Source organism: Schistocerca serialis, chromosome 3, assembly GCF_023864345.2.
Source record: "Schistocerca serialis cubense isolate TAMUIC-IGC-003099 chromosome 3, iqSchSeri2.2, whole genome shotgun sequence".
NCBI lineage: Eukaryota > Metazoa > Arthropoda > Insecta > Orthoptera > Acrididae > Schistocerca > Schistocerca serialis.
In genome coordinates, this window is record NC_064640.1 from 251,454,664 (window position 1) to 251,468,625 (window position 13,962).

At 38.2% G+C, this 13,962-nt stretch overlaps 1 protein-coding gene across 1 annotated transcript in view; it reads right to left on the bottom strand.

Annotated features, from left to right (window-relative positions):
• The window catches only part of LOC126470000 (baculoviral IAP repeat-containing protein 7-like), a 102,685-nt gene extending 89,498 nt beyond the window's left edge, over window positions 1–13,187 (bottom strand). The window contains exons 1-2 of the mRNA XM_050097464.1: window positions 13,045–13,187; window positions 322–947 (exon numbers count right to left, since the gene is read on the bottom strand). Of these exons, the coding sequence (XP_049953421.1) occupies window positions 322–901 (580 nt within the window). The 5' untranslated portion in view covers window positions 902–947; window positions 13,045–13,187. The remainder of the gene's footprint in view (window positions 1–321; window positions 948–13,044) is intronic.
• Between the last annotated feature and the right edge of the window lie 775 nt (window positions 13,188–13,962).

A 13,962-nucleotide genomic window follows, 5' to 3' on the forward strand; every position in this document is an offset into this window, starting at 1 on the left:
AGACCTATCCTCAAAGCCTTAGCACACTTAAAAATTCTCATACTGTACTGCATCAGAAGTTACAACTATGAAATAACAGGATGTAAGTAATGACAATACAAAAATTAATCCATATCACACAAATTTTACAACTTTGGTTCACATATTTCTGTATCTCAAATTCATTTCTTACCACCACATGAAACAAACAAAACTAATGTCCCACCCCCATTCTTATGAAATGATTCGGCTATGAACAACCCTAATATTCCAGTGACAACAAAAATGAATCAGTAGTTCTGGCCATAATTGATCCCTGCACAAACATCAATAACTGCTTACCCATCAGCTCTCCAGGTGCAGGAGCATCCATTCCAAATATTCCACAGGTATCACAAGCACGATTTTTCTGAGGCCGAAATGGTAATGTTGATTCATCTATTGGCACATTACCAACATCAAACCCAGATACAAAAGGACATGTGGGAGACCATTTCTTATGTTCCTGGAATGGATCATCACCCCTAACCCAATGTCCAATTTCAGCGTGACAAAAAGCACACTTCACACCATCACTGCCCCAGTAATACACAAATCCAGCAGCAGCTAGTTTTTCTTTGTCTATAAAGGAAACTGACCAGTTGCGGAATGTTTTGAGGCGTTCTACTTCTGATTTATAGATGGACCAATCTATTTTCTGACCAGGTACTGCAATGGGCGAATTGACAGCAGCATCACCAGTGCTTGTATTTGCTGTGTTTGTAGCATCTGTTCTATCCTCTTGAGAGTTCACAAAAGTACTGGTAGCACCATCCACAGAATCTTTTTCATCTGGAGACTCATCATTAGGTGTTTGTGAGGTTGAGGCACTGACACCTTCAACACAGCCATCATTTGGTGCAGACTGACCTCCATGAGCCATCTGAGTGTCCCGTACAAACACCAAAATTGGTGCAGCTGCAAGATGCCTGGAGGAGGAAAAGAATAACAGTCACTGAACAAATGCAACTAATTTTCTTATAACAGTAATTTAAGATTGCATTTCAAATTTAATTATTACAAATTCAATTGCTACTATAACAACAAAAGGAGTGGCTGGTCAGCAATGTTATAGGATAATTAGGTTTTAAATATGTTTCATGTATAGAATCAGTGGATGTATATTAACATTATCTTTAGAACAAAAATTAACAGAAACATACAGCACAACAAAAGGAGCGATTTCTGAAGCAACGATAAACTGTTAACCTTCTCTAATAAAGAATGAAAATTGACATACAGGTAATTGTTTATTGTTCAGGGCTCACAAGAAAGCCAATGTGCACTTGGTATGTCTGCCAGAGGGTCTTATCTGAGATGTACAGGTGGTCTTTGGTGGCTCTCCAGTATGCAGGGTGCAGTCATCTGCAAGTTGTGGCTCATGTCAGCACTAATGACAGCTGTTGCATGTGTTCCGAGGCCATTCTTAGTTCACACTGGCAAGCTGGCAAAGGCTGCTGCTGGCCTCCCATCTCGGATGCAAGCAGAGCTTGAAATTTGCAGCATTGTTCCCAGAGCTGATTGTGGCCTTCGATTTGGAGCAGAGTCAAGGGTCTCAACCAAAAGCTCCATCAACAGTCTTTGCTACAGATTCCTGGACTTGCATTATTGGGTGGGGAATTTTAGAACTCCCCTCGACAGGTCTGCGGTCCACTACACAAAGGAAGCAGCTAATTTAGTAGCATAGTACCTGTGGAGTGCACTTTTAAGTTTTTTTTTTTTTTAATTTTATTTTTTAGGTAAGGTGGTAGTTTGACTAACACTTGGCAGCTGAAATATAGATAGTGAATTCAGACTGCGTTTTAGGTAAAGACACTGACTGTCAAAATTTTATCAGTAAACTGTGTAAGTATTCATAACAAAGTTTCCAAATTTACTGCTCTTCACAAAAGCTCATGCATTACAATTATTCTTGGGACTAAACTGGCTGAAACCTGAAGCAGAAAAGCTCCGAGATATTTAGCGAGACATGGAACATACATCAGGGATGTATTAGGTGCCACAAGAATGAGGAGTGGAACAAAAATATTCTCTCTATTGAGGCCAAAGTTGAATGTGACAGTGAAGTTATCTGGTCACATAACAGGCCTAAGTGAAAAAAGTTAACTGTTTGAAGTTTTTGCCAGTCACCCGATTCCACTATCACAGTTCTAGAGTCATTCAAAAGTTAATGGTCAGTAGCACATCAATACCTAATCATGCAACACTAGTTGGAGGCGACTTCAATCTATCGAGTATAGACTGGGACATCGGTGGACTCACTGTAGGGGTTACAACAGGCAGTCTTGTAAAGCAATTCTGAACATTTTTCCGAAAACTGTTTTGAGGAGTTATTTCAGTAGCCCACGCGCAATGGAAATATCTTAGACCTCGTACCTACAAACAGGCCGAACTTGTTGAGACCATCAGTACAGAGATGGGGACTGGTGATCATGAGGTCATCACTAGCATCTCTATCAGACAGCAAACTGACATCACTTAGTTCCAGTAAGATGGACAGAAGAATTATGGGAAAAGTTTTAAGCAGATTATAAATTGTGGTACGGAGGACTATGTGCCTTGTAAGTGGATCCACCACGGTTTACCAATGGAATTCAGAAAATTCTAAGGAAGCAAAGCCTGTTGTACTCTTAGTTCAAAAGAGAATGTGCAAATGACGACAGGCAAAGGTTAGTAGAGATTCATATGCCTTCTGAAAAGATCTATGTGCAAAGCATACTGCAACTAACAGTCATACCTCAGCAAAAGATTTGGTCGAGTACCCAAGAATATTCTGGTCCTATATAAAATTGCTGAGTGGGTCTAAGGTTTCCATCTAGTCATTTGTTGACCAGACTGACGTGGGGGTCAAAAAAATAGCAAAAGGAAAGCTAAAGTTTCAAATTTATCATTTAAGGAATCATTCAGACAGAAAAATCCTACAAACATACTATCGTTTGACTATCTATCACAGTGTGATATGGATGACATAAGCATCCCTGGAGTAGATAAACTGGAAGACTTTAAAACAAGTACGTCACCAGGTGTGGATAGAATCCCAATTCAGTATTACACACAGACCTCTGTAGCACTGTCCCCCTTATGTAGCTTGCATTTATTGTAAATATCTCAACCAGTGCAAAGTCCCAAGCAACTCGACAAAAGCCTACGTGATTCCTGTAAATAAGAAGGACAAAACAATGGACCCACAAAATTACAGACCAATATCCCTAACATGGTTTGCTGTATAATCTTAACATTCTCAGTTCAAATATAATAAATTTTCCTGAGAACAAAAGATTATGTTCATGAACCAGCATGGTTTTAAAAAGCATTGCTTGCACAAAACTCTGCTCGCCCTTTTCTCACATGCTGTACTGTGAACTGTGGATGAAGGGTAACAGTCAGATTCCATATTACTACATTTCTGACAAGCATTTGACATGGTACCTCAATGCAGACTTAAAAGGTACAAGCTAATAGTATAGATTCTCAGATATGTGAATGACTCTAGGATTTCTTAAGTAATAGAAACCAGTACATTGTCCTTGACAGCGAGTTGTTCAGAGGCAAGAGTACCTGCAGGAGTGCCCCAGGGAAGTGTGATAGGACCACTCACTTTCTATACACATAAATGATCTGTCCGACAGGGTGGACAGGCTTATGACGCTGCAGTGTACAGGAAGGAGTCTTAGTTTAGTGACTGTAGGAAGATACAAGATGACAGACTACATTTTTAGTTGGTGTCAGGAATGGGAAAATTTAAGTTAATGTGGATGTGTAGGAAAAAGAACTCATACGCTTCAGATACAGTATTAGTAGTGTCCTACTTGACACAGTTACATCACTTAAATAGGCGTAATGTTGCAAAGTGATATGAAATTGAAGGGGCATGTGAGGACTGTGATAGGAAAGGTGAATGGTTGACTTCAATTGATTGGGAGAATTTTGGGAAACAGTTATCTTTAAAGAAGACCACATAAGGGACACTAGTGTGACCTTTTCTCAAGTACTGCACAAGTGTTGGGATGCACACCTGGTCAGATTAAAGGAAGAAGGCAAAACAATTGAGAGGTGGGTTGCTATACATGTTACCAGTAGGTTTGAACAACAAGATAGTATTTTGGTTGGTTGGTTGGTTAGTTGCGTGATTCATCAATCGCACAGTACAGTAGCCGTTATGATGTGGAACATGTCAAGCGCACAAGAAATGCACATATGAAACAAGATTTTTAACACACACACACACACACACACACACACACACACACACACACACACAGCATATTTTACCCCTTTCTGTGCCAAAAACAGGTTGAGTAAAGAATAGTGTAAGTCTTTCTTTTTTCTGGTATTATAATCATGAATGTCACTGTTTTTAAATTGGTCCACATTGTTGAGAACAAATTTCATTAGTGAATAAATGTACTGTGAGGCTGTTGTGAGAATTCCTAATCTTTTGAAAAGATGCCTACAAGATGTGTGACTATGAACCCGACATTATTCTAACCACTTTCTTTTGAGCAGTGAATATTTTTTGTCTAAATGTTGAGTTACCCCAAAATATTATTCCGTACGACATCAGAGAGTGAAAGTATGCAAAGTATGTCAGCTTACTAATTTCTAAAATTGGCACTTATTCTGATTGCAAAAGTTGCAGAAACTAGTCGCTTTAGAAGATCCAAAATATGACTTTTCCAATTAAGATTCTCATCTACATGTACACCCAAAAACTTAGTATGCTCTACCCTGTCTACTGACTACTGTTGCTGTGTTATATTTACTGAAGGAACTGTACTTTTTGCAGCAGAAAATTTGATGTACTGTGTTTTTTCAAAGTTTAGAGCAAGCCAATTTGCAGAAAACCAATTAATGACTTTTCCAAAGACCTTATTTGTATCACTTTCAATTGGAGTTTCTTTTGCCAGATTAATAATTATGCTTTTATCACCAGCAAAAATTGTCAGTTCAGCTTCCTGTTTCAGATAGGAAGGGAGGTCGTTCACATATATCAAGAACAGAAGGGAACCCATGATTGAACCCTGCGGAACCTCTAATGTAATTTCACCCCAGTTAGATGAAGTGACAAACTTATTTAAATCACTTGACCCATATAAGGAAACTTTTTGCTTCCTCTTCTATAGGTACAACTTAAACCACTCATATGCTATTCCATTTGTACCATAGAACTGTAATTTCTGTAACATAATGTCATGATTCACACAATCAAATGCTTTAGGCAAGTCACAGAAAATTCCTATTGGTGACATTTTACTATTTAAAGACTATTATATGGACAGTGAACTTGTATATAGCTGTCTCAGTGGAACAGTATTTTTGAAATCTGAACTGTGATTTAGTAAGTATCCCATTACTGTTGAGATGGCTAACCACTCAAGTACATTACTTTCTCCAAGATTTTTGAAAATGCTGTAAGCAAGGATACTGGCCGATAATTATTGACATCTGTGGTGTTCCCCTTTTTGTAGAGCAGCCTGACAATGGCATATTTTAACCTGTCTGGGGAAATACCTTGAGTTAGCGATGCATTACATACACGACTCATAACATCAGCTGTAATTGCTCCACATTGTTTTATCATCATCTTAGAGAGGTCATCTACCCCAACAGAACACTTATATTTCAAAGATTTAATAATTTTACTTATTTCACAAGAGGATGTTAGGTGAAAATCTAACAATTTTTTCAAACTGACTGTACTGCCTGCCTTTTTCTTTTGAACTGTTCTGACCAATTTTTTTTTCTCTTACACTTAAGAAATGGTTGTTAAATACATTAGCATTTGTGTACTGTTGGTTAGGATGGTCTCATTCTCCTTAATAGTAATACTACCTTCCCCAGAGGTTACTTTTCCTGTTTCCCTTCTAACAACATTTCATATTGATTGGATTTTATTGCTGGAGTTGTTAATTTCTTCTCTAACATACATATTTCTTGATTTCCTTACAACTTTTCTCAGTATCTTACAATAATTTTTATAGTGTAAAACTACTTTTGGATCTTTACTAGTTCTTGCTGTATCATAAAGTTTCCTTTCTCTTTCTGGAGACACTTTAATACCTGTAGAAATCCAAGGTTTCTTTGAAAAGCGTGTGGTGTTACATTTAGTAATTTTCTTTGGGAAACAATGTTCAAAAAGGAATATAAATTTATCAAGAAATATGTTGCATTTATTATTAGCATTTGGCTCATTATATACATTTCCCCAATTAACATTTCTTAAGCTTTCTTTGAAGTGCTCTATAGATACTGGGTTGAGCAACCTCACACTTTTACTTAATGGTTTATAAACTGTACACCCTGTTAGGGGAAAGCATGTGTGTTTTCATCCTCTTTCTGTACAAATACATGATCTATTAGCATGCTATTGTCTTTAGCTATACATGTAGGGAAACTGATCACTGATTCGAAGTTATATGTTGTTAATAACACTTCTAGTTCACTTTTCCTCTCAGAATTTAGAAAGTTTACATTGAAATCAGTTCAGTTGCTGTAAGACAAGTAAGGTCTTAACATGACTATTGCCACATGCAAGTACATTTTCAATTGCTTACTAGTACTCATACTTAACAAGTTTCTGGAAACAATGCTGAAGTTGGTTGGTTTATTTGTGGAGAGGACCAAACAGTGTCGCCATCGGTCCCATCGGATTAAGGAAGGAAATTGGCCATTCCCTTTCAGAGGAACCATCCCGGCATTTGCCCGAAGCAGTTTAGGAAAATCACAGAAAACCTAAACCGGGATCGCCAGATGCAGGTTTGAACTGTCATCCTCCCAAATGCAAGTCCAGTGTGATAACCACTGCGCCACTCTGATCGGTGGAAATAGTGCCAAAAGATGAATAAAGCCATTAGTCAGCTGATGAAAAGAAACACATGGAGATGACTATTCCAACAGAAATGGTTATTACTGGAAATGAAAGGAACTTTCAAATTATTTAAAGGATGTCTACAGAGAAAAAAATTCCCAAAACTAACACAATACTTTTAATTGCTCGAATTCACAAGACAGACAGACAAGAAAAAAAAAATTCTGCGTACACTATTAGCCTTTTAGCCACATTGTACCCAACATTAACTCAAAGTATCAACAACCTCTCAGAAAAACAGTTACATTTTAATTGGCCAAATCAATCTTGCTGTAAAAGTGGATGCAGCACAATGCACCCCTTATACATTGTGAGTAAAATTACAGAAAATGCCAGTAAGCACAAGTTACCACATTGTCTGGGTCAGAACTGTGAGGAGGGAGAAAACAAAATGCATGCATAGTGAGGTGTTGCTGCTCTCATTTTTGAAAAATCTTTAACTGAATAAAGACATTAAACTGCCATTTTCTACATGACCTTGTTCTCCCCTCCCCAGGAAAGTTTAACAGGTAGCTGAGTATTAGTAATGTATGGTCCACTGATCTCCACAAGACTGCTTCATATATCACTGTGCCGAAGCAAGTGTTCTTCAGTGATAAAAACTTATTCAGTTTTACAATTACTGATTAAGTCATTATTTAACAAACTGGTCGAAGTTTTTCACAGCCCTTTTGTCTGTTGAGTCTAGTGGTATGGCTCAAAGGGTCAGTTTGACCTATGACTTTGTGCATATTGTTACTTTCTAGCAAGAAGGATTGTCAGCATTGGAAGTTACACCACAGCATCATCATCTGAACATTCAACCACTATCATGAGATGAAACATTTGAATATCTGCATCATAGGGGACACCCACAATCAACAAAACTGATGGGATAGCTACCTATAAATTATGCCTTGTAGCTACTCTGACGCCAATGCAACATATCTGTGTGCTGTCTTCTGGGGAGCAACCAAGCTGTGTTAACCCAAATAGGATGCAAATGCCTTGAGGAGGAGGAGATTAGTGTTTAATGTCCCATCAACAATGAGGTCATTAGGGACAGAGCACCAGATCAAATTAGGGAAGGATGGGGAGGGAAAGCAGCCATGGTGCCCCTTCAATGGAACTATCCAGCATTTGCCATAAGCGATTTAGTGAAATCAGAGAAAAACCTAAATCAGAACGGCCGGAAAGGTTAAATGGAAACCATTAGCAAGCATCTCCCTATGGAAACCATCTCCCTTCACAGACAAAGTCTTGTTGATAATGTGGAGGAGGATATATACTAATGCATATCTCCAGCACGTAGCTCCCAAGATTCATTAGGGAGGTTTGTCAGTCATGCTTTGGGCCAGTATCATGGATGAATATATGACACCTGTCTTTAGTAACGACAGTAATTTGAGGACTGTGCAATAAATAGAGTGCATAATCCAACCTATTTTCCAACCCAACAGGCAACATTCTGGCGATGGGTTCATCTTTTGAGAGGATCCTGAACACTCAGCATCTGCCTGAAGAATACCTTCCTCCACAAGTCCAGAATCAACTGAATGGAATTTTCTGCCAAGATGAACCAGACTGAACATGCTTGGGACTAGCTGAAACTTAATGTGTCATCAGAGGAATCTTCTGCACACTGGATGACCTCAGAATGGTTCCCACTACAGAGTAGGGCAGGATTGAGCAACAGCTTGGCCACCTTGTTGACAGCCTACTAAGGAGGATCCCAGAAAGTTATAACACACAGAGAGGAGAACACACTAGCAAATGGTACATCAGATGGTTTTGATTTCACAAATGTAAACATTTCACCAAACAGTATCTATCTATCTACTCCTCCTCCTCCACCCCCCCCCCCAAAAAAAAAAAGAAGAAGAAGAAGAAGAAGGGGGGAGAGTATTCCTGCATTAACAGCTCCAAGTCTAAGCCTACACAATTTCACAAACATGCAACTTTTTTGAGCTGCCTATCTCGGCCAACACTGGTATAACAATAACAGTCTCTCTGAATCACAGAAATTAACATGCTGAGCACTCACCTTTTCCCTAACATTCTTTCACTACAACTATACAGCTTTATATTTGTTCTGTGAGCTCACAATTCTCTTTACATTATGAGCAGATTTAATCTGTAATCACGTACTTGACACTCCACATATCTTCAGCTTTATACCTCCACACTAATTTTGCCCACATCATATTACATACACAGTGATTTGTCATTTACACCTCATTATCAGGAATCTTTTAATGAATGAATTCACAAACCCAACTTCAATTTCTCCAACTGCCCTCCTGCCAATATTTGATGATTTGAGCAGATAAGGTACATGGGCAACTCCTTCGATTTGAGTGGGGTATCTGAGGAACTCAATAGCAGATTATGATCCCTTCAGCCTTATAATGTGCCAGTAGACACATTCTGGGAGCAATATGGATAGTTGGGTCAACAGCTGTGATGCTGTCAAGAATTATGGCAAACAGTGTAATGAGACTACTAACAAGGGAACCTCCCCATCGCACCCCCCTCAGATTTAGTTATAAGTTGGCACAGTGGATAGGCCTTGATAAACTGAACATAGATCAATTGAGAAAACAGGAAGTTGTGTGGAACTGTGAAAAAATAAGCAAAATATACAAACTGAGTAGTCCATGGGCCACATAAGCAACATCATGGACGAAGTGTGCTTAGAAGCGCCGTGGTCCCGTGGTAGCGTGAGCAGCTGCTGAACGAGAGATCCTTGGTTCAAGTCTTCCCTCGACTGAAAATTTTACTTTATTTTTGCATAGTTATTATCTGTCCGTTCGTTCATTGACATCTCTGTTCACTGTAATAAGTTTAGTGTCTGTGTTTTGTGACCGCACTGCAAAACCGTGCGATTAGTAGACGAAAGGACGTGCCTCTCCAATGGGAACAGAAAACATTTGAACGTAAGGTCATAGGTCAACAGATTCCTCCACAGGAAAACACATCCGATATATTCTATACAACACTGGTGACGGCATGTGCGTCACATGACAGGAATATGTTGTCGACCCACCTAACTTGTACACTTGGCGAATGGGTAAAAAGATTCTTCTACCTTGCCCGATTTAGGTTTTCTTGTGGATGTGATAATCACTCCCAAAAAAGTGATGAAAACATAAGAGTGTCACATAAACTGAAAATTAAAAATTAAAATTTACACTTGATGGAAGATTTTAACCTAGGACCTTTCATTCCGCAGCTGCTCACGTTACCACGAGACCACGGCACTCCTGCGTTCCTACAGTCCTTATTGTTGCTTATCTTCCCTTGAACTACTCAGTTTGTATATTTTTCTTATTTTTTCACAGTTCTACACAACTTCTTCCTGTTTTCTCAATTGATCTGTGTTCAGTTTTTCAAGGCCTATCCACTGTGCCAACTTATAATTAAATCTGAGGGGGGGGGGGGGTGCGATGGGGAGGTTCCCTTGTTAAGAAAAGACAATTTAGAACATGCACAGGTGTAGGTAGATTGGTGGGAGGAGGAAGTGGGTGAACAAAGGTTCTTCCAGAATATGGCCAGGGTGAAAAACATTTCAGGACTATTTCCTTCATCCCCTTGCATCACCACAACAAGAGGAGATCATGAAAATTCATTCCATGTATTACGGGCAACTGACAATGTACATACACTTAAAGTATATGGAGGTACAATTTGGGTTTTAAAGAGCGAGATGTAGATGCTTTGATTGTATTAGCTAGGATATGTGGCAACAATTCATCATGATGTGATCTATGCCATAGTTTAAGTGAGACTTTACATGTTTTAAGGATGTTTTGGACTGTTGGGGTTGTTCTGCAGATGCAGTTCTCTTGATGTAGTAACTGGCTTTGTGAGAGGTAAGTATGACCAATACAGATGTGACAGACTACTATATCTTCTCTTCAAGAGAGGTGAAGTGACGTAGTCCGTTTCTTGGTGGAGGCTTTTATCATTAAGATTTTCCTTGGATTTTGCTCTCTCACTCTTCCAGCTTTTGCATGATTCTGCATCTGTGAGGTGCCTGTTAAGACAGCTTCAGGGATTAGTACTGCCAACAGGTCCACTGTGGCAGAGGTTTCACTGGCTAATAATTGCACAATCACCATCCAGGGCACTCAAAGGAACAAGAGTTTTTTGTACCGTTCATGTCATTTAAATGTTGGAGAATGTCAAAGGTCAAAGGATGGGCAATTTTCAAGCAACTTCAAATGACAGATTTACAACCACTTCCAGTACGTACTTACATCCACATCTCTATGGCAAGGAATTGTACAGGGACACCAAATTTAACCACATGTTATGCATTCATCTAACACTTCATGCACAAGTGAGTTTTAGCACAGACACACGACCTCCTAGGCTTTCCACACTAATTGTTACTTCTCATGTAAGTATTACTGTTCAAACACTGGATATAGCCTGTGCAGGAATTCTGTGAACACGGTAGTGTTAATTTCTCCTCTACCCCCACTATATTTCTCAAGTTCTAATCCCATCATTCCTAGCTGTGTTTTCACTGTTCCACATCGAATTAATGCTAATTCCTTTTATACTTCTATAGCGTTTCTGAATTTTTGTAACTAATTTCATTGCAGTTCTGTTACTATTATGTTTAATGCTCAGTTTGTCCAATATTTTTGTGCAATTTACTTGCCCTGCTCAGTAGCAGCAAATAATTTTTCTATCATTTCTCAACACAACTAAGTTTGTAGTGTCTCAATATAAGCAAGTTTAACTTTCACTTCTGTTAAGTTGTGTAATTTTAATCATTCAAATTTAACATCACTTGAAAACCATGTGACAATGTATACACAAAGTCTTTATTATGGTGGTGCACCAACATTTGTTAGGTAGGAAGTTGCCAATCTGAATAAATAGGAAAAACCAAGAAATGTGAAATCCAAAATAAAGGTGGTGTTAACAGACTAATCTGCAGTACAGCTTCATTTTATGTTTGATTCCTTGTATATACCATTACCACTACTGAAACTGCAAGGTAAATTCTGAACTGTATTACATAAACAGCAAATGGAGTATTTTACTACAAGGATACTGATGCATACATTCCATTCACTGCTATGTTAATTTCAAACTCAGTATCACTACTAAAAATGGACAGTACTTTAACTTCTTATCAGTTTTATAAATTATTTAAAACTGAGAACTACCTCATTTATGGAATGAACTTACCATACCTGTAAGAGAATCAGTCCACTAACTGCCTAAATGTGTTTTAGGGTCACAGTAAGAAATCTAGATCAATAGCTGGAGAGGACTATATAAGCCACCACTTTCTAATAATGGTGGTGAATTCTTATAGTCAGACTTAATATAAACAGGATATAATTTTTATCCATTTTCTTGTTGACAATAAAACTTACATCTTGTTTCATACCTCAGCAGTAGAAGATACATTTAAACTACTTATTTATATTTGAAATTTACTTTAGCTTCCAATTCAGTATTCAAACAGTGACCTTTGATCATGAATGTCCTACATTGCATTATCCAAATTACATTTAATGAAACTGACCAAACTAGAACATCTTTAGGAGCTTATTCCTAACCTTGCTAAAATGAAATGGGTGATCCGTGGTTGAAAACCTCAACTGACCTACATTTACCTCGCATGATGTGGTGTAAGATTTTATATAGCAAGTAGAACTCTCTCGTTGGCTGAAATAGTTTGGCTTCGTTGATACATTACGAATTAACGACTTAATTGCCGTTGGCCTCCTCGCCCCATAGCAGCATTACAAGACCAAGTAGCCGACGTGATATCGGAATCAATAACAATTAGAAGACGTATTATAAAGTTTTGTGTGCACACAACTGGCCAATATGGATTGCAAGCAACTGGATTTCAATAAATAACTTACACCTACTGTCAAATGGGGGTTACCAATCCACATTCTCTGGCAAGCGTTAAACAAATCGAGGCCAACTACTTAAATGACTGAACAATGGAAAGTACCAAAAAGATTATTTGCAAACACAAAGTACGCATTATTTACAAATGTTCCTTTACACTTGTTTTCAGATCAATTTGACAGCAGGCAAAAATTTGCTGCTGCGGCAACACCACCATTGCGAAGAAAGTGCAGGCATGTCATGGCAATTAACTTAATCGCCCTACACAAATATTTTCAATGTACTGGGCTTACCCTTGCACCTCTACCACATCCGCAAACCTTCACTTAAATAACAAGCATCGCCTTGGTTTACTACTCAAGCAGGTTCCCACCAGTCTACCAAAGAGAAACGCATACACTGTCCCCAACACAGATTTTATACAGCATAAATTTTCACTTTGAAATTGACCTTTTATTATTCCCACATAATCATTGCCATAGACGACAAGCGAGGAACAAACAGATTACTATCACAACAATTTTTCCGAACACTCTTTGTTTTATCGCTAGGGCTGAATTTGTGATATTGACAAGAATGTTATGTGCGTTACTGGGTGCCAGTCACAGACCATAGTTCTCATTCATTCATTCATTCATTCATTCATTCATTTCATTTCATTCATTCATTCATACGTTTTATTTGTACGACGGGTCTTGATTATGTTAGGCTTGTACAGAGCAAATGAGACATGTCAATGTGATGAAGTGATAGTGCGTGATTTACGAGATGATTAGATTAGTCATATACCATGGATGTTACGAAAGGTGATCGCTGGGATGCGAAGAGAAATCAGGGATCTACATTTAAGTGCGCAACACAATTAAATGACATTAACTTAACGTATTACGATGCTAATTATAATTAAGCTGTACACTAAGCTATGACATTAAATTTATGAGTTTCTTTGACGAAACCCTTCAATCGAGTAGAAGACTCAGCCTAACAAAATTTGGATGTAGTAATAATTGAAACTTAGATGGCACAATTTTTTAAATCCATTTCTAGACTATTTAAGTCTATGCTGACACAAAATAGCTATAATATGATTTTACTAGAATTTACGTTACATCATGAAGGTTTCCGTAATTAAAAATTAACATTAGGCATATACATAATTAAGCAAAGATATATTACATCTACATAGTGAGGCCTACGAGGGCACTAGAATT